Source organism: Panthera tigris, chromosome E1 (genome assembly GCF_018350195.1).
Source record: "Panthera tigris isolate Pti1 chromosome E1, P.tigris_Pti1_mat1.1, whole genome shotgun sequence".
NCBI lineage: Eukaryota > Metazoa > Chordata > Mammalia > Carnivora > Felidae > Panthera > Panthera tigris.
The window spans coordinates 27016015-27038764 of record NC_056673.1 but is presented as its reverse complement, the minus strand read 5'-3'; the positions used below and the strand labels follow the sequence as shown (position 1 = coordinate 27038764).

At 39.0% G+C, this 22750-nt stretch overlaps 4 protein-coding genes and 1 long non-coding RNA gene across 8 annotated transcripts in view; 2 read left to right on the top strand and 3 right to left on the bottom strand.

Annotated features, from left to right (window-relative positions):
* Positions 1 to 2682, top strand: part of CLTC (clathrin heavy chain) — a 65862-nt gene extending 63180 nt beyond the window's left edge. The window contains exon 32 of the mRNA XM_007086740.3: positions 1045 to 2682. Within this exon, the coding sequence (XP_007086802.1) occupies positions 1045 to 1169 (125 nt within the window). The 3' untranslated portion in view covers positions 1170 to 2682. The remainder of the gene's footprint in view (positions 1 to 1044) is intronic.
* The window catches only part of LOC122233755, a 56333-nt gene extending 50540 nt beyond the window's left edge, over positions 1 to 5793 (bottom strand). The window contains exon 1 of the long non-coding RNA XR_006211454.1: positions 4636 to 5793. This is a non-coding gene — a long non-coding RNA (uncharacterized LOC122233755). The remainder of the gene's footprint in view (positions 1 to 4635) is intronic.
* Positions 5794 to 5985: 192 nt separating this feature from the next.
* Positions 5986 to 22750, bottom strand: part of PTRH2 (peptidyl-tRNA hydrolase 2) — a 56117-nt gene continuing 39352 nt past the window's right edge. Inside the window, exons 2-3 of one of the 4 annotated variants that reach the window (XM_042965524.1) lie at positions 13465 to 13586; positions 5986 to 6607 (exon numbers count right to left, since the gene is read on the bottom strand). In XM_042965524.1, the coding sequence (XP_042821458.1) occupies positions 6068 to 6607 (540 nt within the window). In that variant the 5' untranslated portion in view covers positions 13465 to 13586 and the 3' untranslated portion in view covers positions 5986 to 6067. Of the gene's footprint in view, positions 6608 to 12029; positions 12214 to 12293; positions 12493 to 13464; positions 13587 to 22750 lie in introns of those variants that run through there. The other 3 variants (XM_007086741.3, XM_042965521.1, XM_042965522.1) reach the window with 3 other exon arrangements.
* Positions 12515 to 22750, top strand: part of VMP1 (vacuole membrane protein 1) — a 127296-nt gene continuing 117060 nt past the window's right edge. Inside the window, exon 1 of the mRNA XM_007086742.3 lies at positions 12515 to 12683. The gene's annotated coding sequence lies outside the window, so the exon portion shown is untranslated. The remainder of the gene's footprint in view (positions 12684 to 22750) is intronic.
* On the bottom strand, positions 20107 to 20758 carry LOC102951101 (developmental pluripotency-associated protein 3-like). Its single transcript, XM_015539584.2, has one exon. The coding sequence runs from the start codon at positions 20563 to 20565 to the stop codon at positions 20107 to 20109; it is 459 nt and encodes a 152-aa protein (XP_015395070.1). The 5' UTR covers positions 20566 to 20758.

Genomic DNA, 22750 nt, shown 5'->3' with positions numbered 1-22750 from the left:
TGCACTAGGTTTACATTCTAGTGGGAGATTAAGATTACTTCTTTTTCAAGGGAGTGGATAGAGGTGTTACATTGTTTTTTTCCTTTTAAATAAACCAGGTTCTCTACAGGTCATTTTCTGTATGTGATCAACTACTATTTGTAGTTGAGTGTTGGGGTGCCTGGCTGGTTCAGTCGGGGTAGAGCATGCACCTCTTGATCTCGGGGTCATGAGTTTGAGCCCTACCATTGTGGGTGGAGTTTACTTAAAATTTTTTTTAAGTTTATTTCTTTATTTTGAGAGAGAGTGTGTTTCCAAGTTGGGGAGAGACAGAATCCCAAGCAGGCTTTGCACTGTTAGCACAGGGCCTGATTGCAGGGCTTGAACACACAGACCATAGGATCTGAGCCAAAGTTGGACACTTAACTGACAGAGCTACCCAGGCGCCCCTGAAATTTTTTTTTTAATGAAGTACGAGTGCTAATACAGTATTTGAAACAGATTTGTGTTCTGATGTATTCATACGTAAGCATATTTGAATGTGTCTTGTTTTTGTTTTTCTCTTAACTAGTACTAGATTCTTTCCTAGATATCCATTAGATTACCATTTCATTTCATTACCATTTATATTGTTTAAATCAGAAATTTAAATCTAATTTTAAAGGTTTATTTGTGTTAAAACCACATCATTAAAAAGTTAAGCTTTCCTGTGCTTATTTCACTAAACGTGTGTGAGTACCATGTGGTGATAAGTGTATTGGCAGATGTCTTGCCCATTCATGTCAAGCATGCCTGTGCATATTGTTTTAAATAAAATGAGGTAACATAATTGCTGTCACTGTTCTGTCCTCTGCCCTGAATTGTTTAGCTTTTTAGGCAGAACCCTTCTTAGGGTGGGTGTGATGCCAAAATTGTGACAGTCAAAAGTACCACCACAAAACTCATTCTAAGTTTTGATTATGTTCTTAGAGTAGGGGAGATTAGAGTATGATAGTCTACACTGCTAACAATTTGTCCCACCTCCTGCCCCTCCACCCCCTACCCTTTCTTGTTTTTCTTCTTTAGGTCAGCCCCAGTTGATGCTGACAGCAGGACCCAGTGTTGCAGTCCCTCCCCAGGCACCTTTTGGCTATGGTTATACTGCACCACCCTATGGGCAGCCACAGCCTGGCTTTGGGTACAGCATGTGAGACAGAAAGCTGATCCTGTAGTCGCCTATTTTCGTACTGAAACATCGTCTCTACCCGCTTCTCAGTTTATAATGGGAAAACAGGCACATGTTCTTGTAACCTTTATTTCATGAAGGACTACTTTTTGTTTCTAACTATAAACTCGGATCACCTGTGTTAAAAGCTTATTTCACATTCCGCATCATTTTAGAATTTATTTTCAAAGGGGAATAGTTTCAATGTTTATTCAGTTGGGCTTTTTTTCTTCCCCCTCATTCTTTGAAGAACTGCTTAATACTCAATCTGTTGTGAAGAACCTGATTTGCACTCTGTAGTGTTTAAAGAAAAAAAAAAACTCTAATATTGAATCTCTTAAATTTAGTGTATGTAAACAGCTTATGATATGTATTGTCTAAAATGCATTTAAATCTCTTACTCAAAAGCTACAGCAAAAGTATTGGTATGTGACCATGTAAGACTGTCAATGCCAACAAAGACAACACTAATCAGCACATCCTACATTGGATTGCAGTGCTCTCCAAATTATTTGAAAAATGCATTACAGACAAATTGCCTGACTTTTAAATGAGCATAAAAGGCCCTCTAACCTATGCAGGTTTCCTCATTACGCATATAGAAAATGCTAGTGTGTTTTTGCTCACTTCATATGTAACAGGTGCCCTTATGTTGTGCTGTATCCTGTGCTTTTTCTGTGGGACCATTCCATTCAGGAACAAAGAGCACCATGATTCCAATCTGTGTGTATTTACTAACCCTTCCCTGAGGTTTGTGTATGTTGGATATTGTGGTGTTTTAGATCACTGAGTGTACAGAAGAGAGAATTCAAACAAAATATTGCTGTTCTTCAGTTTTGTTTGTGGAATTTGAAATTACTCAAATTTAAAATAAATTACTGGACTGTGGAAATAACGTAGAATGGCAGTTTTAATTAAATACCTTTCAAATTTTAACCAAAGAACCGTGGTTGTGGTAGTTTTATATTGGGTATTGAGGCGGTACAGGGAGGTGTGAGTGCAAAAGCAGAATGAGGATTGGGATAGGGAAATACACAGCATTACATCATGTACATTCCTGTGGTTAACAAGGTACATGCAGCAGTCTGAAGAGCACTGTAGTAGGCCACATTTTGGCTGTCTCCCATCATTTTAACCAAGTGGCACTTCAGGGTTTTTACCTAAGCATTTCACTTAAATGAACAGATATGGGTATTCTGTCAACTTGCGATCAAAGTATGTAAGCATGTAGTTAACATACTGTGCCTCACCATGAAAAGGGCCCCAAAGTATGAGTACTTTTAAGTGGAATTTTTTTAAGCCAGTGTTTGAATTCAACCCTTTTAGTTCATGGCTGAGAATGTTACTTTAAGTTCATTTCATTTTTTAATCCTCAAAAGAGTTAGAGGATTAAACCCAGTCCTCCACCAAACCTAGTCTTGTATTGCCCTATAATTCTCCACACCGACCAGGCAAATGACCATAAGCAGCACAGGTTTTTTTTGTTTTCTTTTTTGTTTTTTAAACATAGAACCCCTGCCCTGCCCCACTTTTAATCATCCTACCCCTAAAATTATAGTATTAACTAGAAAATCCCTTCTCCTGTTTTGGTTTGTCATAGTGAAAACATTGGGCTGTACTTATGCTTCTGCTGTGGATCTCTGCCTCCCTGTCTTCGTTGTTAATCAAAATCAACAGGGAGAATAGCAGTGGTCCTTGGGAGCTTAATTCTTTTCAGTCGAGATGTGTTCTTCTGGACCTTTCCTATACTTTGTGAACCTCTGAATATGTTCCCTTGTGTGTATTAACATGATGAGTACTTTCCAGAATTATTTGCAGGAGTATGTTTAAATCACAAAATGCCTACCTTAAGACTTGGCAGTGGGTGTTGTACATAAGTGGTAGAACAAATTGGTAATAAACTTTATTTTAAGGGATCTTCCATGACATTACTCTGAATAGGATGATGGTCTGGGAGAAGTAACTTAAAATAGGAAACAGTATTAAGAATTCTTATAATTGTCTAAATGTAACTGAAACAGGAGAGAAGAGAGTAATGGAAACCCTCTGAGGAGGTAAACATACCTTCAGTGATCTTTTGCCCTAGTATCCAAATATAGCCATTGTACCAAAAAAAAAAAAAAAAAATCTGATATTTGTTAACTATTTCAACATAGACATTAGTACAATAGCAACAGAATGATATGAGCTGCAAGCAGGGCTGCTTGAATGTTCTGTAAAAACAAATTTTAAAAATTTATTTAAATGTAACTATTAAACTCATTGCATGTAAACATAAACAATTATATATTAGCCTTATTTCTTAAATGAGAAAAATGGAATTGCACTGTTTTTTACAAGTCTCTTCAAAGTTTTTCTTCACAGAAGATTGCTGGATTCTGTTTGCATTCACTGTTACTACTTTTTTTTAAAAGTAGGTGAAGAAAGTCTAGCCTCACGAAGATGTATAATTAGGAAAGTATTTTAATAGCCTTTTCAGATACTTGTAGTTAGTTGAAATGTGGAATCTGAAACTGTAACACTCAACTTTAACATTATATTAAAATCCACTAGTGTCTTTAGTTTGAATAGATCTTTTATCTATGCATGATTTGTACCCTCATGCGTTGGTTATATGGAAAATAGATTCATTAAGTTGTACAGGTTTTCTAAATGTTGACACATATCTTTAAAAATCCTATTTCTGAGGAACACTGATCTCATCAGAAAAATCTTAGGTTTTGGGAAACTTGGAGGAGAGGTAGATAGAAGTTTTCCAGAATACGGTCTGTTGCTTTTCTTAAAATGATTGGCTAATTGGATACTTAGTCAGTTTTTACAAGTAAAACTCTTCCATGACCAAGGCTGCTAGTTCAGCTCACAACTCAGCCACACATTTTTTTTCTCTCAGGGCAACATTCATACTTCAGTGTGTACCAGAAGTGTTCAGTGTTAGAATATTAAGACAAAAGTAGTGATGGGTCAAATTTAATAATTTTCTTTTTTACTGCTTTATCAAGGACATTAAGTGAATCGTGTGTGTGTGTGTGTGTGTGTGTGTGAGAGAGAGAGAGAGAGAGAGAGAGAGAGAGAGAGAGAGAGAGAGAGAGAGAGAGGAGGGAGAGAGACAGACACTACTGGGCAATGAAGTACTACTTGTATAGGTAGGGTGCCCCTGCCTTGATTCGTGAAAGATGCCAGAGGTTTTATCCACCTTTGCTTTTGTGTTATCTGTGCAAATGTCAACACAGGGAAAAAAAAAAAAAAAAGTCTTAGCATTATGAAAATATCTGACCCCTTGAAAGTATCTTAAAGACCTTATGGACTTTGCAGAGTGTACCTTGTGAACTGTAAGATTAAGCACCCTATAAAATAAATACTAAGTACAGGTGAAGTAGGAAATAAGCATAATATATTTCTGGAATTATTAGAATTTGTATACTATTCATCCTGGTAGATATACCATGACTTACAGTTACTTGAGTCAGCTGGCCATCCTGTTGGGAATGCACTGTATTTGAACTTGGGAGCCATCAGTCTCTGAGGCAAGCCTCAGAAATTACATGAGCCAGAATGGTGCATTTAGGATTAAGTTCTCTTTGCCTCAGTTACATGCTGTTGCATCACTTTTGAATCTAGTGTAAACATTCTATTTAGAAGCAGTTGCTACTGTGGCATCATTCACAGATGCAGTTTCTCCTGTGCTGTCATACGCCAGTGTAAACTCTATAAAACTGACCAAATAGTACAAACTATGACTGAGTGCAGTAGTCTTTATTGTTTTACCCAGACTCCACTGACCTTAGACCTTGAAGTGTTACCGTGCTGCTTATGTTTGAAGCTCAATGCTAAGTAATGCTAATTACTGAAGTTAATCATGGAGAATTGGAGCTACTTCACATGCACCTGTTGCCAAAATCCTCTCTGGCATCATTAGTTGTTTGGGATATACTCAATTTAGAAATACTATCAGGGTCCCCCTAAAAGACTTTCATTCAAAAAGCTATGTTGCTTTTGGGAACCGGAACCTCCCTCCTATCCTGGGCAGGTGGTGTAACAGTAACTATTGGAATTATGTCATGATAACCATATATCAAAAGGGAAATAAAGATGCCCTTAAATAATTGAACTATCTAGTTCCTTAAGTTTTAGGTAAAGAAACAGTAGGATGTTGGATGACACACCACATTCACTTCACCATTTCCCTAGATTCTCGTGTGGGCCTAGTACTACCTTCAAAGTCCATACAAGTCACTTTGCAAGTTTTTCAATGCCTGCACTATTAGGGAAGTTGTGGGGAAGTAAAAGGAATTTTTTATAGGCCATGATGTAGAAGCACTACTGAGAAATCTTTGGCCAGTATGGGTCAGGGAAATGAACATGAAATACTGCACAGGTGGGTTAATCCAGAAGGTTAGACTATAAATCCGCTGTTTGGGGCTATACCATGATCTATTAATGTTGGCTATCAGTCATCCAAAAAGTGATGGCAGGAAAACAAACTGTAGTTTGCATCCAATGAGAATACCTTGAACCCTGGTCCTTCAATGGGGTATAGCAGTGTTGTCTTGGGGAAGAAAAGCCATTACACAGGGACGTAACCATGCACAGGAAATGCTGTCCCCCCTCCCCCCCCCCCCCCCCCCCCCCCGCCCTTATAATCCAATTTGGTTGTGACCAGTTTCTCAAACATTTGTTTCAGCAGCTATCACTTGAAACATCAGGACCATTTAACTTTTTTTTTTTAAGCCAAGATAACTGAGCCAAGTACCTGATAAAAGAACATGGGAACAGATTGATTTTGATCTCAAAAATACTTAAGGTAGGGGGAGAATTTGTTTTATTGTTAGAATTTGACAGTTTCAAAACACATTGTGGTGGGACAGTCATCATACAAAATTCCACCTAGTAAAGTTTTAGGTGACCAGTGACTTTGTCAATTAGATCTGCTGGTCCTGGCCCAATTCCCAGGACAGTTCTAGAACCAGGTGCAATTTGAGTACGTCCAGCATCTTGGATCAAACTTACAGTCAGTCCTAGCATTTTTGCATGGGTCAATAATTCAACCAGAGTTTCTTCATCAGGGGCTTTGACCACCACTTTGGGCTGGCCACAGTATTCCCATTGTTTGAGCAATTCAGGGTTTCTTCTTTGAATTTGCTTGTAGGCAGAAACAGCAGCATGAGAGCACTGGGCAGCTACTTTCCCTTTTCCCATCTTCAAGTCATTTCGAACCACAAGAATCATTTTGTACTCCCCACTTTCTCCTAAGATGCTTGCTTCACTTCCAGGCTCTGTGTCTATCTTGCTCACTGAGCTTTTGGGAGTCATCCCAAAGCGTACACGGAGACCCCAACCCAGGCACATGCCACAAGCAACTCCGGCAGCCAAGCTAAGTGCACCAGGATGAGCCAAATATTCCATCACCAAGGATTTGGAGAGCATCTGAAAGGAAAGGAAAAAAAGTTATCACTATAGCAGTGAAAAATTACAGGCTTATCAGACAAAACACCTTGATTTAGGTAAATAAGTGGCAACACTTAAAAACCATTATGAAGTCATCCAGAAAAAAAGCAAAATATTATTTTGGATCTTAATGTACTGTTTTTTCTTCCCTTTGTACTAGAAAAGATTCAAGAATTCAGGTAAAGCAGTTACAATCATTCTGAATCTCAAGGAGTATCTAGTTCTTGGGATACCATAAAACTCTGTTCCTCTGTCTTCCCCCTAAGTCTTGTAGACAAAGGAAATATTCTATTTTATCAAGCTGTCTAAAGGATGTAAAGGAACCAAGAATAACTCATCCCTTCTCTGGAATATAGTGCTTATTTGTGTCTTCATAATGCAGTGGTTCTCAATGGGGATGGTTGGTACCAACCCCTCAGAGAAGTTCCTAGTTGTCACAGCAATGGGCCTGGAGTGAGGCGTGCTGCTGACATTTACTAGACCTAAGCATGGAATGCTAAAAGTATTACAAAGCAAAGATTTTCCCGCTGGAAATAATTATAGGTAAAAAACCATCAATCACTGAGACCAGAAGCTAACTTCATTATACACATGGACACAAAATATTTTTTGCATAGTTCTAATATACACTGAATTTACCAGAAGTGTAACTATCATATAAAACAAAGGAACATCATCCTTTTTTTAGAAATTCCTGTTACCTCAGCAAAGCTATTCATGGTATTTGAATCACCAATAAAACACCCGTATCAGTCTACAGTTGAGGCTGTTACATTCAGAATGCTTCCATGTATAGGCACAAATAACCATAGTTTCTTCTAGTGGGACAGCATCTAACCATTTATATATTGAAATACACGGGACTACCATATTTGTAGTGCTTATTAAGTAAGTGCCCTTGGATAATCTACATGGCATAGATGACAGTCTTGGAAATACTTTATCACAAATATTTTAAATGAGAATGGGGTGAGTGGCTGGCTCAGTTGGTACAGTACGTGCCTCTTGATCTCAGGGTTGTGGGTTCAAGCCCCACACTGGGTGCGGAGATTACTTAAAAATAAAATCTTGGAGCACCTGGGTGGCTCAGTTAAGTGTCTTGACTACGGCTTGGTCTTGATCTCATGGCCCCCTCAGGCTCTGTGCAGACAGCTCAGAGCCTGAAGCCTGCTTCAGATTCTGTCTCCATCTCTTTCTGCCCCTCCCTTGCTAACGCACACACACACTCTCTCTCTCAAATATAAATAATAAACATTAAAAAAAAATAATAAAATCTTAAAAAAATTTAAAAATAAGGATACCATAGGGGACGTTAAATTTCTCGAGACACTGCATACTATAAAAATTCATCTTTTTAAAGTGTACAATTTAGTGGTTTTTTAATATATCCAAAAGTTTGTACAACCATAAGTACTATCTAATCCCAGAACATTTTCACTGCCTCAAAAAGCAATCCCTTGGGGCTCCTGAGTGGCTCAGTTTGCTGAGCTTCCAACTCGATTTCAGCTCAGGTCATGATCTCAGGGTCATGGGATTGAGCCCTGCACTGGGTTCCATGCTGAACAGGGAGCCTGCCTGGGATTCTCTCTCTCTCCCTTTGCTCCACTCCCCTGCTTGTGCATGCAAAAAAAAAAAAAAAAAAAAAAAAGAAACCTGTGTAACTATTAGCGGTTGCTTCCCATTTTCTCTACCCCCAGGTCCCTGGCATTTGCTAATCTATTTTGCCTATTCTGGACATTCATATAAATCAAACCATTCAATATGTGGCCTTTTGTTTCAAGCTTCTATCACTTAACACAGAAATACAGATTTAAGAAACAAACATTGAGGGATCAAAGGAGAGTGACACGGAATGGCCAGAGGCAAGAGGGTCACACATGTAAGCTGTCAGTACCTAGTTTCAGTCCTCTTTCACTGGTATGACTAATAATGGTGACAGGGCTGTACTGACATAGTACTTTATGGCTCTAGATGCCTTTTTACAGTCAGAAAAAAAATTAAATTCTTATTAGAACCCACATTTTCTCAGAATGCATCTAACATTTAGTTACTACATGAGGCTTACATATCAGGATTTCTCTTTCATAATCTAACTAGATTCCAAAGTGAATAAATACTCAATTATGTAAAAATTATATCCATAACCTCCATGTCAACAATTAGAAGGATTTTCTGCACCCATTTCTAGGTTGCAAAGTAACCAAATATCCTATATACCAGACTCAGGTACTATCTGGAGATGGGAACCACATATAGAGGACCTATTATGTGTTGTATAACTTGCTAACTCCTTTACTTCCATTATGGTTGCTATGAAAATTAAAAAAGGCATGAGCCTCATTTTAAAGATGAGAAAAATAAGGATCTAAAAGAGAACCTGCTTATCCACAGTAATGTAACTAATAAAAGTAGTATAAAATATACTCATCTAGAGATCATGACAGAAAGCTTCTCACTTTCTGAACTTTATCTAAAAACAGACATATACCAGGGTTCCTGGGTGGCTCAGTTGGTTGAGTGTCCTGCCTCTTGATTTCGGCTCAGGTCATGATCTCACAGTTCATGAGCATGCAGCCTGCTTAAGATTCTCTTCTCTCTATCTCCCTCTGCCACTCCCTCGCTCTCACTCTCTCTCTCAACAGCAACAAAAACTAAACGAACCAAAAATAACCACCAAAAAACAAACATACCAGTAAGAGAAAAAAAACGAAAGAAAAAAAAGTTCTAGAAATTACAAAGTTCATTGCTTCTGTACCATACCTCATGAGGTCTCTAATTCTACCATATTAATACCATTAATACCTAACATTTTTATTCTTTAGGATGTTCTAATCACCTATCAGCCTGATTACATTATCATCTAACTCCTCCAAAAGGTGTTTCAGCCTCTTTCCCTTTCTGCATATACACCACACACATATCAAAAGCCCAGTGATTGAGACTAAGGTAAACATAACTATTCTTAGTCTCAAGGATAATCTTGGGCAATGGTGGCATTGCAAAACAAACACGTCCTGTAAAAACCCTCCTCCTGGTGTGTTCTAATTCCTCCCAGACTAAGCCCCTTTCACCAATGCTCTTGATCCCATTCCCTCCAGAACCGTGTTCCCCACCCATTAATCGTACTCCCTGGGGCTATACCTTGGCTTTTCTAACCTGAAAAAAAAAAAAAAAAAACCTTTCCCCAATCCTTTTTGACCCTTGGACCACTGTCTGACTCCTTTTTCCTTTTACCTCTAAACTTCTTTAATTACCTGCCTCCCTTCCCCATTCAACTGATATTGGTAAGGAATTAGACACTTGCTAATTGCCAAATGTAGTTGCCTCCTTTTAGGCCTCATCTTGAGTTTTCTCCACCACTCACTGATGATAACGTTTCTTTAAACTTTCCTCCCTCTAATTCTTTAATCTTTCACCCTATTATCATCCCACCTTTCTGATAGTTTTTTTTCCAGTCTCCTCTAGCTCTGATGTTTGCCCCTGATGTATGTATTGCACCTGCTTACACGTTTAGCCTTCTTTTCAGTCTATGCCTACATCATCCAATACGGTATCCATTAGTCAAACACAGTTATTTAAACTTAATTAAAACTAAATAAAAATTCAATTCTTCAGTTGCACTTAGCCACATTTCAAGTGCCCAATAGCTCAACAACTTAAAAGTGGCTAACGGTCACTCTGAGCTACAGAATATTTCCATGAAAGTTCTATTGGACAGTGATGGTCTATAAACTCTCTTTTCATCCAATAAGTTGATATTTATGGAAGGCCTATTGTGCACCAGGCACTGTTCTGGACCTTAGAGATAGAGCACTGAACTAAACAAAGTCCCACTCTTCATGGAGCTGACATCTAATAGAGGAGAGAGCAAATCCCATTTATTCCCAAATTGTCATATGCTGAGGACTCCTGACACCTCTCCTGGGCTCCAAACCGGAATTTCCAGCTTCTACTAGAGTACTATAAAGTATTCTAATCTGTATCCTACACTGAACTCAGTATTTTCCTTTCCCTCTAAAATTTCCTTTTTCTGTATTTTTTTTTCATTATTATTTATTTATTGAGAGAGAGAGAGAATCCCAAGCATGCTCCCCACTTGTCAGTGCAGAGCCCTATACAGGGCTTGCTCCCACGAAGAGATCATGACCTGAGCTGAAATCAAGAGTTTGATGCTCAACCAACTGACCCATCCATGTGGCCCACCTTTTTCTGTATTCTTGATTTCTTAGTAACCCTGGACTTTTTCTCCACTGGCCTACCACATCCAGTCACCAAACCTTGTTGAATTTATCTGTGTTCAACCTATCTCCTTATCCTTGCTACCAGTGCCCTATCGATGTCTTGGCCAAAAGCCTTCAAATTACTTCTCTATCTCTGATCTTTCCTCATTTGCTTCATGCATATCCTAGTTCATCCTAGTCCATCTGCCATTAAAATTATACTTTTTAAAAAAACTTTATTTATTTGGGGGGTGGGGGGAGAGAAGGAGAAAGAGAAACCCAAACAAACTCCTGGGAGAGCCACATGCAGACCTCAAACTCACAAACTGTGAGCTCATGACCTAAGCTGTAATCAAGAGTCTGAAGCTTAAGAGACTGAGCCATCCAGGCACCCCTAAAATTATACTTGTAAAACACAAATCTGATCCTGTAATTTTTCTGCTCAAAAACCACCAGATGGAGGTGCCTGGGTGGCTCAGTCAGTTTAGCAACCTACTTCTGATTTTGGCTCAGGTCATGATCTCACCATTCATGATCTCCAGCCCTGCAGTGGGCTCTGCGCTGACAGCTCAGAGCCTGCTTGGGATTCTCGCTCTCTCTGCCCCTCTCCTGCTTGCTCTTTCTCTCAAAATAAATAAATAAACTTAAAAAAATATGACCAGGTAAACACCTAAAATATAAAACAAATCCCTTAGCACAAATCCAAAGCACTATACAGTTTGGTTGCTACCTACTTTCTCCTAATCTACTCTTCTGCTTCATACTGTACTATCCAGCGACACCAAATTACTAGGTCCCTTCAAAGAGCCATCTCTCCCAGGAATTATTTTCTATTTTCTTCACTTACATACACAAACACAAACACACACAACCTCTTCAGCCATGAAGGCGTGGTTCAAACGACACCAATCTCAAGTGTTTATCATCCCCCAATCAGTCTTAATTATTTACTCTACAGAACTGCTGTAGCAATTACACATAACGACTGTACATCACATTTTCAGAGTCTAGTGCCTGGGCTAACAGGATTAAACACTTCTCTGAACATTATATCTGTGTTACACAGAGAGACACATTTTTCGACCATATTCGTGGAAACCTTTCCTTTCCTCGTAGGACTCCATTTCATACGCTGTGGGTATTCAATAAATACTCAACAGGCCTGCGCGGTATTTTCTCACATTCGGAGCAAGCGTATCCATGCTGCCTGAATGAAGGCTCTGCCTGGGAACAAGAAATTCTGGGTTCTTCTCCTTCTCAAGATTTTGGTCCCTTCTTCCAAAGGACTACTGGCTGAACAGCAGCAGTGGCTCCAGTGTCCAGTTGGGCGGAAGACAGTTTACGGAGGTGAAAGGCTCGGGGGAGGAGGTATGTAATGAGGTGGAAAGAAACATTCCAATTGGAGAGAGAATACAAAATTACCTCCCAATGAAGGGCCGACTTACCTAGAGAACCTCACCAACTCCTCACTCGCGCCGCTCCGTTTTCCCCCTCGCGTAGTGAACACGCTTCTATCCCACGAGTTACCTCTTCCGGGACTCCTTGATAAGTTCCGGATCAAGAACCTCGAAGACAACAGTCATTCTTCCTCTCGTCCCGCCCACAGGTCCCGAACCTAGACCCGAACTGAAATCCCGCGAAGATCTTCGGAGGTTGCAGAAAAGAAAAAGGAACTTTTGTCTCTTGGAGGCGGTCCCCGGAGGGATGGGGGGTGGGAAACGGACCGGAAGTGACGAGAGCGAGTTCCGGTTGGCCGGACCCCAGCGGCGGGTGTGAGAGTCGGTCAGGAGCCGCTTCCAGGATACTGAGATCCGGAGAAGCCGGGGTCAGAGCGGGTAGGTAAACGAGCGCGTGAAATTGGGGACGGAAGCCTGAGACTGTCATCAGGGCTTGGCTTCTTCCGGAGCTCTCCCACTTAGATCATATAGATGTGGGGCACCGTGATTTCGACTTCAAGCAGTGTTTTAGGGCGCTGCTGACTCTGTCTCGGTCTGGCGGTAGCCAGGTTATCTGGGACACCTCACGGTTCACCCCGGTACAGTGAACCCATACACTGGATTTCCTATCATTCGCTCTCATCGTCGCGGACTTGGAAGCTCTTCTAAGCTTCTGTAGAGTACCCATCTCTTCTTCCTTCCCCGGTATCAACCTCAGAGTAAGTGGAGAAGATCTTCCCTGCTGATGACCAAGCTGTTTCTCAGGACCTGTCAGTTTGGTTCTTGCCCTCCCCAGCCACTAATACATGATACTAAATGCATTCGCTTCTAAACAAAATTCAGGCTTGTAAGTGCCATCTAAAGCGTTGGTGGCCAAGGGAATGGGGCCTTAGCTCCGTTTATCTTTTGCAAAAACCCTTCACGTATATCCTACTACTTTATGAGGAGCAGAATTTTCTACCTCTTCCAAATTTCTGACACTCTCCTCTCCCCTGTTCTATTACAGCGGAGGTACTTGCAGTAAAACCTGGGGATCGGCTTAATCTCTAAAATTCCAAGAAGCCATATGTGGCCCTGTGTCACACTAAGATTACTTAATGACCTCCAGTAGGTTTAAAGTATTATCTTTGTTTTTATGCAGATCATGCAAAAATCTCATATAGGCTCTGAAACAGTTTACCTGTCATGGCAAGACACCTCCTTTTCTTAACTTCAGTGTCTTTCAATTCTCCTTTGGGGCTGTTGTCAGAAATTTTGTAGAGAGACTGCACTGGTCTTTTGGAGAAGTTTGTACAAGTATTTCTATGATGTAATGACAGAGAATTTAATGTTCCGACCGCTACTGCCTATTAATTGTATTATCATGAGCTGTGATTTTAGTTGTGCATTCTTAACATAAATGAAAATGGTAAGAAATTATTTACCGGGAACATTTTATGCATTCTAGATTATGTTTTTATTGATCTTTGGAAGAGGGATGGTAGTACCTGACAAATATGGCCAATTTGTGTGGGTATGAAATGATTCTGTAGTAGAGATCTTTTATATTTTACTTCTTTGCCTATATTATTTTAAAACACTAAAGCTTTTTTCTTCCCTTTGAGGGATATTTCTTACTTGATTAGTACAGTTTAATTTCTGTGACTCACATTCCAGAATAAAGGTTGGTAGGTTACCTAACTTTCTGAGCTGGTCTGGATTGTGTTGATAAAAGTACTGCTCACTTTATTTCATAGGATTTTCACAATGGTTAAGTGAGATAGTAAATGGGAAATCACTATATAAATTAAAATACGGTGATGGTGTCAGTTTACTCTGAAAGCTGGAAATATATAACTGCAGAATACTGTTGCTTTGTATCATTTCACAGTTTGATGTTTTATATTAAGTGTTACTTATCTGAAAATATTATCACACACTTCTGAGATGATCTTTGCCCTAGTTTTGGACCCAATAAAAGCTACCTACGAATAGTTTCATACTGTAACCCATTGCATTAGTCACCGTGTTTAATAAGTTGGTGACTAGAAAATGAGTATAGTTTTGCATTTGGTAGTTTAAATCTGATCTTTCTTGGTCATCATGTATTGTCACTTAAGAATTTCCAAGTGCAAGGGTTTGCCTGGGTGGCTCAGTCGGTTAAATGTCTGACTCTTAATTTCAGCTCAGGTCATGATCTCACAGCTTGAGTTCGAGCCCCAGGTCAGGCTCAGTGCTGCTGGTGTGGAGCCTGCTTGGGATTTTCTCTCTGTCTCATCTCTCTCTCTCTCTGTCTCTGTCTCTCTGCCATTCCCTCCCATGGGTGGTCTCTCTCAAAATAAATAAATAGACATAAATTTTTTTTCCAAGTGCAGGGCACCTAGATAGCTCAGTTGGTTGAGCATTTGACTCTTACTTTTGGCTTGGGTCATGATCTCACCATTAGGCTCTGTGATGCATTTGGAACCTGCCTAAGATTCTCTCTCTTTCTGGGGCGCCTGGGTGGCTCAGTCGGTTGGACATCCGACTTCGGCCCAGGTCATGATCTCACGGTTTGTGAGTTCGTGCCCCTCATCGGGTTCTGTGCTGACAGCTCGAAGCCTGGAGCCTGCTTTGGATTCTGCATCTTCCCTCCCTTTGCCCCTCCCCTGCTCATGCTCAGTCTCTCTCTATCTCTCAATAATGAATGAATAAACGTTAAAAAAAATTAAAGAAAACAAAAAAAGATTCTCTCTTTCAGGGTGCCTCGGTGGCTTAGTTGGTTGAGTGTCTGACTTTGGTTCAGGTCATGATCTCACAGTTCTTGGGTTCCAGCCCCGCATCAGGCTCTATGCTGACAGCTCAGAGCTCAGGGTTTGCAGAGCCTGGAGCCTTCATTACTTACTTCTATTAAGTAAAAAACTTTATCATTTTACCAAAGCCTACTGAAAGCAATATGTAGAATTAGAAGCAATCTCTATGAACATATAGTTATATTCTTCCCATTTAACAGAGGAGAAAATTGAGCCCCACAAACAATCAGTAATTGGCTTGCCTGAGGTCATATAGTTTAGGTAGTGCCACACCCTGAACTGGAAATGAAATCACAAGTCTTTTCTCTGTTCTTCTAAGGTTGTTTCCAGGCATCTTTTTATGGTTTGGTATTATTTTCCAGTTTGCATGAAAATAGTTTCTTCTATGTATTAAAGGGATCTATATGTGTGTACACATTTTTCCCTTTTTAGCTGATTTATTCTTTTTTTAATTTTTTTAACGTTTTTATTCATTTTTGAGAGATAGAGACAGAGCGCAAGCAGGGGAGGAGCAGAGAGAGACACACAGCATCCGAGGCAGGCTCCAGGCTCTGAGCTGTCAGCGCAGAGCCCTATGTGGGGCTCAAACTCATGAACCACACGATCGTGACCTGAGCCCAAGTTGGGCGCTAAACCAACTGAGCCACCAAAGCACCCCTTAGCTGATTTATTCTTATAAATTCTAGGAAAACAAAAACACTGTGCTTGCCAAGATTTGCAGTGGAATGGAATAAAGAAAGAAAGAAAATTAGTTCTGTTCTTCAGAACAGTTTTTCTGAGTTCATGCTGCATTACTATCAGATATCAAGGTGTCTTCTTTCTGACAAGTGGAAAAGACAGAGTATCTTTGTAACACGTGTCTCTACTGAGTAAATGTTGTTGGTAATAAGTAGGAAGAAGCTGCATTAATTTCTTTGTTCCTGTTAAAAAATCTCCCCAAACTATTTGTAATTTTAATATTGTTATATGAATTATCTGTTAATTTATTGAGCCATTTCTCTATTTTATTCTGGGTAAATAGCCAGTGTAGAATAGTTCATTTTTTTTCTTATTGAGAACCGTTTCGTTTCCACTGATTTCACAAAACCTGTTTAGTCTCTCCCCATTTTTGGAGATTATACGGCCAAATACTTAATAATCACTGTTTTTTTGCCCAGTGCTTTTTGTTGGCGTTTCTCTCTCTCTTTGGTACAGACATAAACTCCAGATTAGAAAATCTTTACTAAACCTCAGAAACAAACTTAATGAATTAAGTGATAATGTGTTTGTTGTTGTATTAGTTAATAATCTGCTTTCACAGACTTGCAAGTATTTTGAGGGGTAAACTTTTAGAGTTTATTGCTTCAAGAAACTCTATTTAGGAAAGCAACTGTGTTTAGGGTTTGCCGAACTGATACTGTGTATTATGTAAACCCTTCAGTAAAGCTCATTTAAAAATATTATCCTCCTTGAAGGTTTTGGAAATTTGAACAGGAGACACTTTTCTGTGTCAGATAAAAGACTAAGGCATTTAAAGCTTAAGGCATTTTTAAATTAAGCAAGGGTGACCCATTGAGTAATCCTGTCCCAGCTAGTCTAACTGAAATTGCTAAACAGTTTGTTGGTATTCAGAGATACATAATTTTTTCAGTATTTCATTATGATGTTTTCTCTTGTTCTTGAAGTTCTTTAATAATAACCTTGGTCTTGGGGCGCCTGGGTGGCTCAGTTGGTTAAGTGCCGGACTTTGGCTCAGGTCATGATCTCATGATTCGCGGTTTGATTCCTGCATCGGGCTCTGTGCTGGCAGCTCAGAGCCTGGAGCCTGCTTCAGATTCTGTGTCTCCCTCTCCCTCTCCCTCTGCCCCCTCCCCGGCTTGCACTGTGTCTCTCTCACTCTCTCTCTTAAAAATAAATAAAACATTTTTAAAAATTAAAAAAATAATAACCTTGGTCTTTATAATTTTTTTTTTGGAAGCACTAGGTAGTGTTAAGAGCCAGGGCAATGAAGCTAGATTGCATTCTTTCAAATTCCAGCTTTTACTACTATGCAACCCTTGGGCTAGTTACTTAACCTCTTCCTCCTAGGCTATGAAGTCGGTACCTGTTAGGGTTAACTGAATAGATTTAAGTAAAGTGTTGGGAATGGCATATAGTTAATCATGATTGTTATTGTTATCATCAGGTAGCCTACTGAGCAAGTTGCTAAGAGAAAACTCTTTCCCAACCCTCTTTGAACACATGTCTTTTTGTTGCTGCTTACTTGTCATTGTTTGCTTAGTATTAATGAAGGTTCAGTAAATAAATATATATGTATTTCATTTTGTGAATATTGTACAGCATGTGTGAGATTCTTAACCAAATGAGGTATTCTAATAGGCTATTCTCTCAGTTTTTTTGTGTGTTATTGTTATTAGTTTACATTATCTGTGCAAACCATAACAGAATTTGAGAATTGCTATTTGGGAATTTAACGTGCATTGTTATCTTCTAGCACTTACTTTCTTTGCATGGGAAGATTATTCTGCAATGACATCTATTGCTGTATCTGTTCATTCATCCAATCAGGGAACAAAAATCTAAAAATCTTGTGTTAGTTCCTTTACCAGGTTTTGGAGAAAACAGTGGGAAGCAAGGACAAATGTATTTTAGTTGGGACCCTGATAGAGAAAGGATTAAACACAGAAATGAAAGAATAAACAGTGTAGTAAATATTATGAAGGAAACAAAGGTATGAGAGTTAATGTGGATGTGTGCCCATTTGAGATTCTAGCACAGTATACGTGGAATACAGCAACATGAAATGAGGTAGGGAACATACTCATGGTCCAGATTATATAGAGCTTTGTAGGCCATGGAAATGAATTTGGATTTGATTTTGAGCGTAATAGGAAGTCCTACAATTTCAAGTAGGGGAGTAGTATGATTTATAAGGACTCCACTCTCGTTCACATGTGAAGGATGAATTGAAGGGGACAAGAATAAAAATGGAAAGAGAAGTTAGGAGTCCATGGCAGTAGTCTAAATGAGAGATGAAAATGGCCTGGACCACAGTGGTGGCAAAAAAGTGGAGAGCTGTGGGTGGATACTAAATATATTTGGAATAGGACTGGGTCCTGGATTAGATGTGAAGAGTAAGGAAATGAGAAGAGTCAAGGATGACTGTGCTTCTGGATTTAGTAAGTAGGTGGAGGGTTGTGCCAAGTACTGGGAGAGGGAAGGTTTGGGAAGGACCAGGTTTGTGACAAGAAGGGGGATGGGAAGGACATGTTAAATTTGAGATGCTTAGCAATCATCCAAATGTGGTATTAGGGACACAGATCTAGAGATCAGGACCAGAAATGCAAATTCAGGTTAGTATTTTAGGGGCGCCTGGGTGGCTACCTTGGTTAAATGTCTGACTTCAGCTCAGGTCATGATCTCGCGCTTCCTGAGTTCGAGCCCCGCATCGGGGTCTGTGCTGACAGCTTAGAGCCTGGAGACTGCTTCAGATCTATGTCACCCTCTCTCTCTGCCTGCACTCCACTCACACTCTGTCTCTCTCTCTAAAAAATAAACATTAAAAAAATTAAGACAAATTCAGGCTAGTATTTTAAACTATAGGACCAAATAAATCACTTGGGGTGACAGGGAAGAGGAGAGGGCCCTGGTCAGGTAAAAGAGAGCTGGCAAAGGAGGCCAAGGAGTGTTTGCAGAAAAAACAAATACACAAAAGTAATAAAAGTGGGTATATCTAGCAGGGAGAGTACTAGGTAGATGAGGGACAGAGGGGAACTAGATTGTTCACTTTTTTCCTATACACACACACACACACACACACATATACCTACATATTTATATTTTTACATATGCCTATATATTTATATATATATGTGTATGTGTGTAGGTATATATATATATATACACACATACATATATACATATATATGTATATATATGTGTGTGTGTGTGTATACACACACACATATATTTATATAAAGCATGTGAAAGTTTTTAGTTATTCAGAATTCTTTTTTTTTTTTTAATTTTTTTTTTCAACGTTTTTTATTTATTTTTGGGACAGAGAGAGACAGAGCATGAACGGGGGAGGGGCAGAGAGAGAGGGAGACACAGAATCGGAAACAGGCTCCAGGCTCCGAGCCATCAGCCCAGAGCCTGACGCGGGGCTCGAACTCACGGACCGCGAGATCGTGACCTGGCTGAAGTCGGACGCTTAACCGACTGCGCCACCCAGGCGCCCCGTGAATTCTTTTAAGAAAGGATCAGCTCTGTGAGTTCTTACTCTCTGGTCTAAATGAAACCAGACTAAAGTCCAGTAAAGTTTATTATTATTTTTTAATGTTTATTTATTTACTTATTTTTTCAAATAAGTCTCAATTTTAATAAGATCTTCTGCATACACATTTGCTACTAAAACTGGAACTACCACATAAAAAATTTTTTGTTACAATCCAAGTTTTTAAAAACAGAAAATCTAGCCTATGCACCCTGCCCTAATTATAATTATGCTCTAGCCAAACCACCCAGTATTCTCTATATATTCCTCCTGCACAAGTTACTTGGCTTCCAATTTGATGTTAGGTTTTCTTTTTTTTTTTTTTTAATGTTTTTATTTTTTAGAGAGTGTGAGTGGGGGAAGGACACACACACACACACACACACACACACAGAATCTGAAGCAGGCTCCAGGCTCCCAGCTGCCAGCACAGAGCCCTATTCTACAGAGCTCTATTGGATGCTTAACCCAACTGAGCCATGCAGGAGCCCCATGTTAGGTTAACCTATCTTCATGACTTCAGGCTTCTCAAACATAAAGGCAACACTCAAAACCTACTAGTGCTTCCATGGGTCATATCAAAAAGTGGAACTAAGGTATATTGAAGTCGTTCAAATGCAAGCTACAGGATTCCTCACAAATTACTGTTATCAAGGTAGAAAAGACAAAACAGAGTTTATATCATAGATTATCAAAATATGACACAGTTTGTCTTAACAGAGCAGCTTTCCCAAGCTGCTGCATACTGATCCTAAAATTACTAGCAAAAAAAAAAACAGTATCGTAAGGTTTATGTTTACATCAACTCCATGTCATAATTATTCTCCATGCTGGTATCCTCAGAAGGATCTCTATGATACAGGTGATAGTGACATATACATCTAAATCTTTCCACTCTTGATTCATCCGTGGAATGCTGGTTGAAGTAGTGATGGTTTTTAATAAACCACATCAGCCTTTCTGTTCTTTCTTTCCGAGCAGTTAACAAAGTCCTTATTCCACCCCTCTTCCTGTTGCTGAGTATTCGGTCCACAAGCCCCTGTGGTTTCTTCTCGCTGTCCTGCTTTTGGGGTGGATATTCCGGTAGAGGGGAAGGGAGTTTGATACTAGGGTCGAGAGTCAATTTACTAAGGTTGTTTATTAATACCTCAGAGATAGTTTGAGAGGCAGCTGAGCTTTCCTGGGAATTCTCTTCACTGGCCATCTGAGAAGGTTCTGGGCTGCAAGATGGGTAAAGCTTTGTTGGCGAATCCATTGAAAGCCTAGTTGCTAGATCTTTGGATTCCAGTAGAAAGTGATTCTCAAGACTCAACTTGCTGCAAAGTAGCCTGGAAAGAACGATACAGCCCAGAAAAAGCAAGAAGAACCAAAACTCCAACAAACCGTGGCAAAGAAAGAACAAATGTTTATTTATTTTTGAGAGTGAGCAAGAGACAGAGCACTAGAGGAGGAGGGGCAGACAGAGAAGGAGACCTAGAATCCAGGGCAGGCCCCAGGCTCTGAGCTGTCAGTGCAAGAGCCTCGTGCGGGGCTTAAACTCAAACTGCAAGATCATGACCTGAACTGAGATTGGACACTTAACCAACTGAGCCACCCAGGCGCCCCTAAAGTCCAATGAAGTTGAACTTGTTGATCTGACTAGCCACTTCCTTATTGTTGAGTCTGATTCCTTCCAGAAACCTTCAAGTCTCCATATTGCAAAAAGCATTTAATCAAGAGAATATACAAGGTTCTCCTGCCTCTTATAAGTTTTTAAGATCCACTTACAGGAGATATTAGTACTGCTTCTATGGAGCAGAAGAATTTTCTTTAATTTCTTATTAAATAATCATAAGGATATCTCTAGGATCTCTATATCTGCAAAAATCTAATTTAGAAATTCAGATATTTGAGTTTATCAGTACCTTAGTAACTGTTAAGTGTACCTCAAAGTATGCCTAGCTGAATAGTATGTACTCAGTAAATATTTGTTAAATGAGTAAATTTCATTGTATAATTTTATGCCAATTTATTTGTTTGTTCTTTTGACAATGGACAGTTGAGTTGTTATGACTTTTTCTATTAAGACCAGTGTAGCTAAAAATATTATTGTACCTATCAGCTCTTCACGTGCAGGAGGTTCTTTTCTTTTGGCTATATGTCTAGGCATAGAGTTGCTAGCAAGGATATGCCAGTATTCACCTTTTTACAAGGTGTTTTCCAAGTTCTGCTATTGTCATCTGCTTATTTTTTGCTGAAAGAATCCATGCAGAGAATGGTGTGGTGGATTATAAAATTTAGTGTTGACTTGCAAAATGGTCACAAATTCTTCTCATCCTTTGTAGTGTGATTTTACTGTTACTGTACTCCTTGACGCTGTACTTTGCCACATGACTTGCTTTGACCAAAGGAACATTAGCAAGTGTGATACAAGCAGAGACTTGAAAAACTTGCACATTGGGCATATCTTCTCTTACAGCTCTTTAGAACTCCGAGCCCACCATGTGGAAAAAAAAAAAAAAAAAAAAAAAAAAAAAAAAAAAAAAGCCAGACTAACCTTCTGGGGCATAGGAGACCTAACACGAGGCATCCCAACTGAGACCTGCATAGCTCAAGAGCCAGGCTAGTCCAGACCAGAATTGTCTAGCCTAACTCACAGAATCATGAGAAATATTGAATGATTTTTTTGAAGTCACTAAATTTTTGAATTATATTACTACATAGTAAAACAGACTGTATAAAAATGGTATCTTATGATCTTGATTCATATTTTTTGATTGTCAGTGAGATCAAATAGATATCTTCATTATTGGCCATGAAATACCTGTTTATGTCTTTTGCCTATTTTAGTTTTATAGAGTTATCTTTTTCTTCATATTTTAAATTCTTTATATAACTCTTCTGTTTCTTGGTTGGTTTCTCTTTTTCCATACATATACAAAACACCTTCATTTTTTGTTACTATAACATGTGTGTATGTATGTATATATATACAGAGAGAGAGAGAGTCTGAACACAAGAATTTTGTCAGATACATGTATATTGCAACTATTTTCTCTCATTCTGTGGTTTACCTTTTTGGTTTTCTTTTATTTACTTATTTATTTATTTGTTTGTTTATTTACCTTTTTGGTTTTCTTAACAAGTTTTTAAACTTGATAAAGTACAGTTTATCAATTTTCTTTTATGGTTCTTGTTTTTTAAGCCTAAGAAATAGTTGTCTACTCCAAGATTGCAAAGATTTTCTCCTTGTTTTTTCCTAGAAGGTTTATAGTATTAGTTCTTACATTTAGATCTATGATCCATTTCAAATCAGTTATTGCATTTGAAAAATAAAGGTTGATGTTTGTTCACTTTTTCATAAGAATATTCAGTTATTTTAGTACCATTTGTTGAAGAGATGTTCCTTTGACCATTGAATTGCCTTGTACCTTTGTTGAAAATTAATTGACCCAATATAT

What these genes read in the sequence shown, in the direction of transcription:
- LOC102951101 (XM_015539584.2), bottom strand. Translation starts at nt 20,565, where the DNA reads ATGGATTCGCCAACAAAGCTTTACCCATCTTGCAGCCCAGAACCTTCT.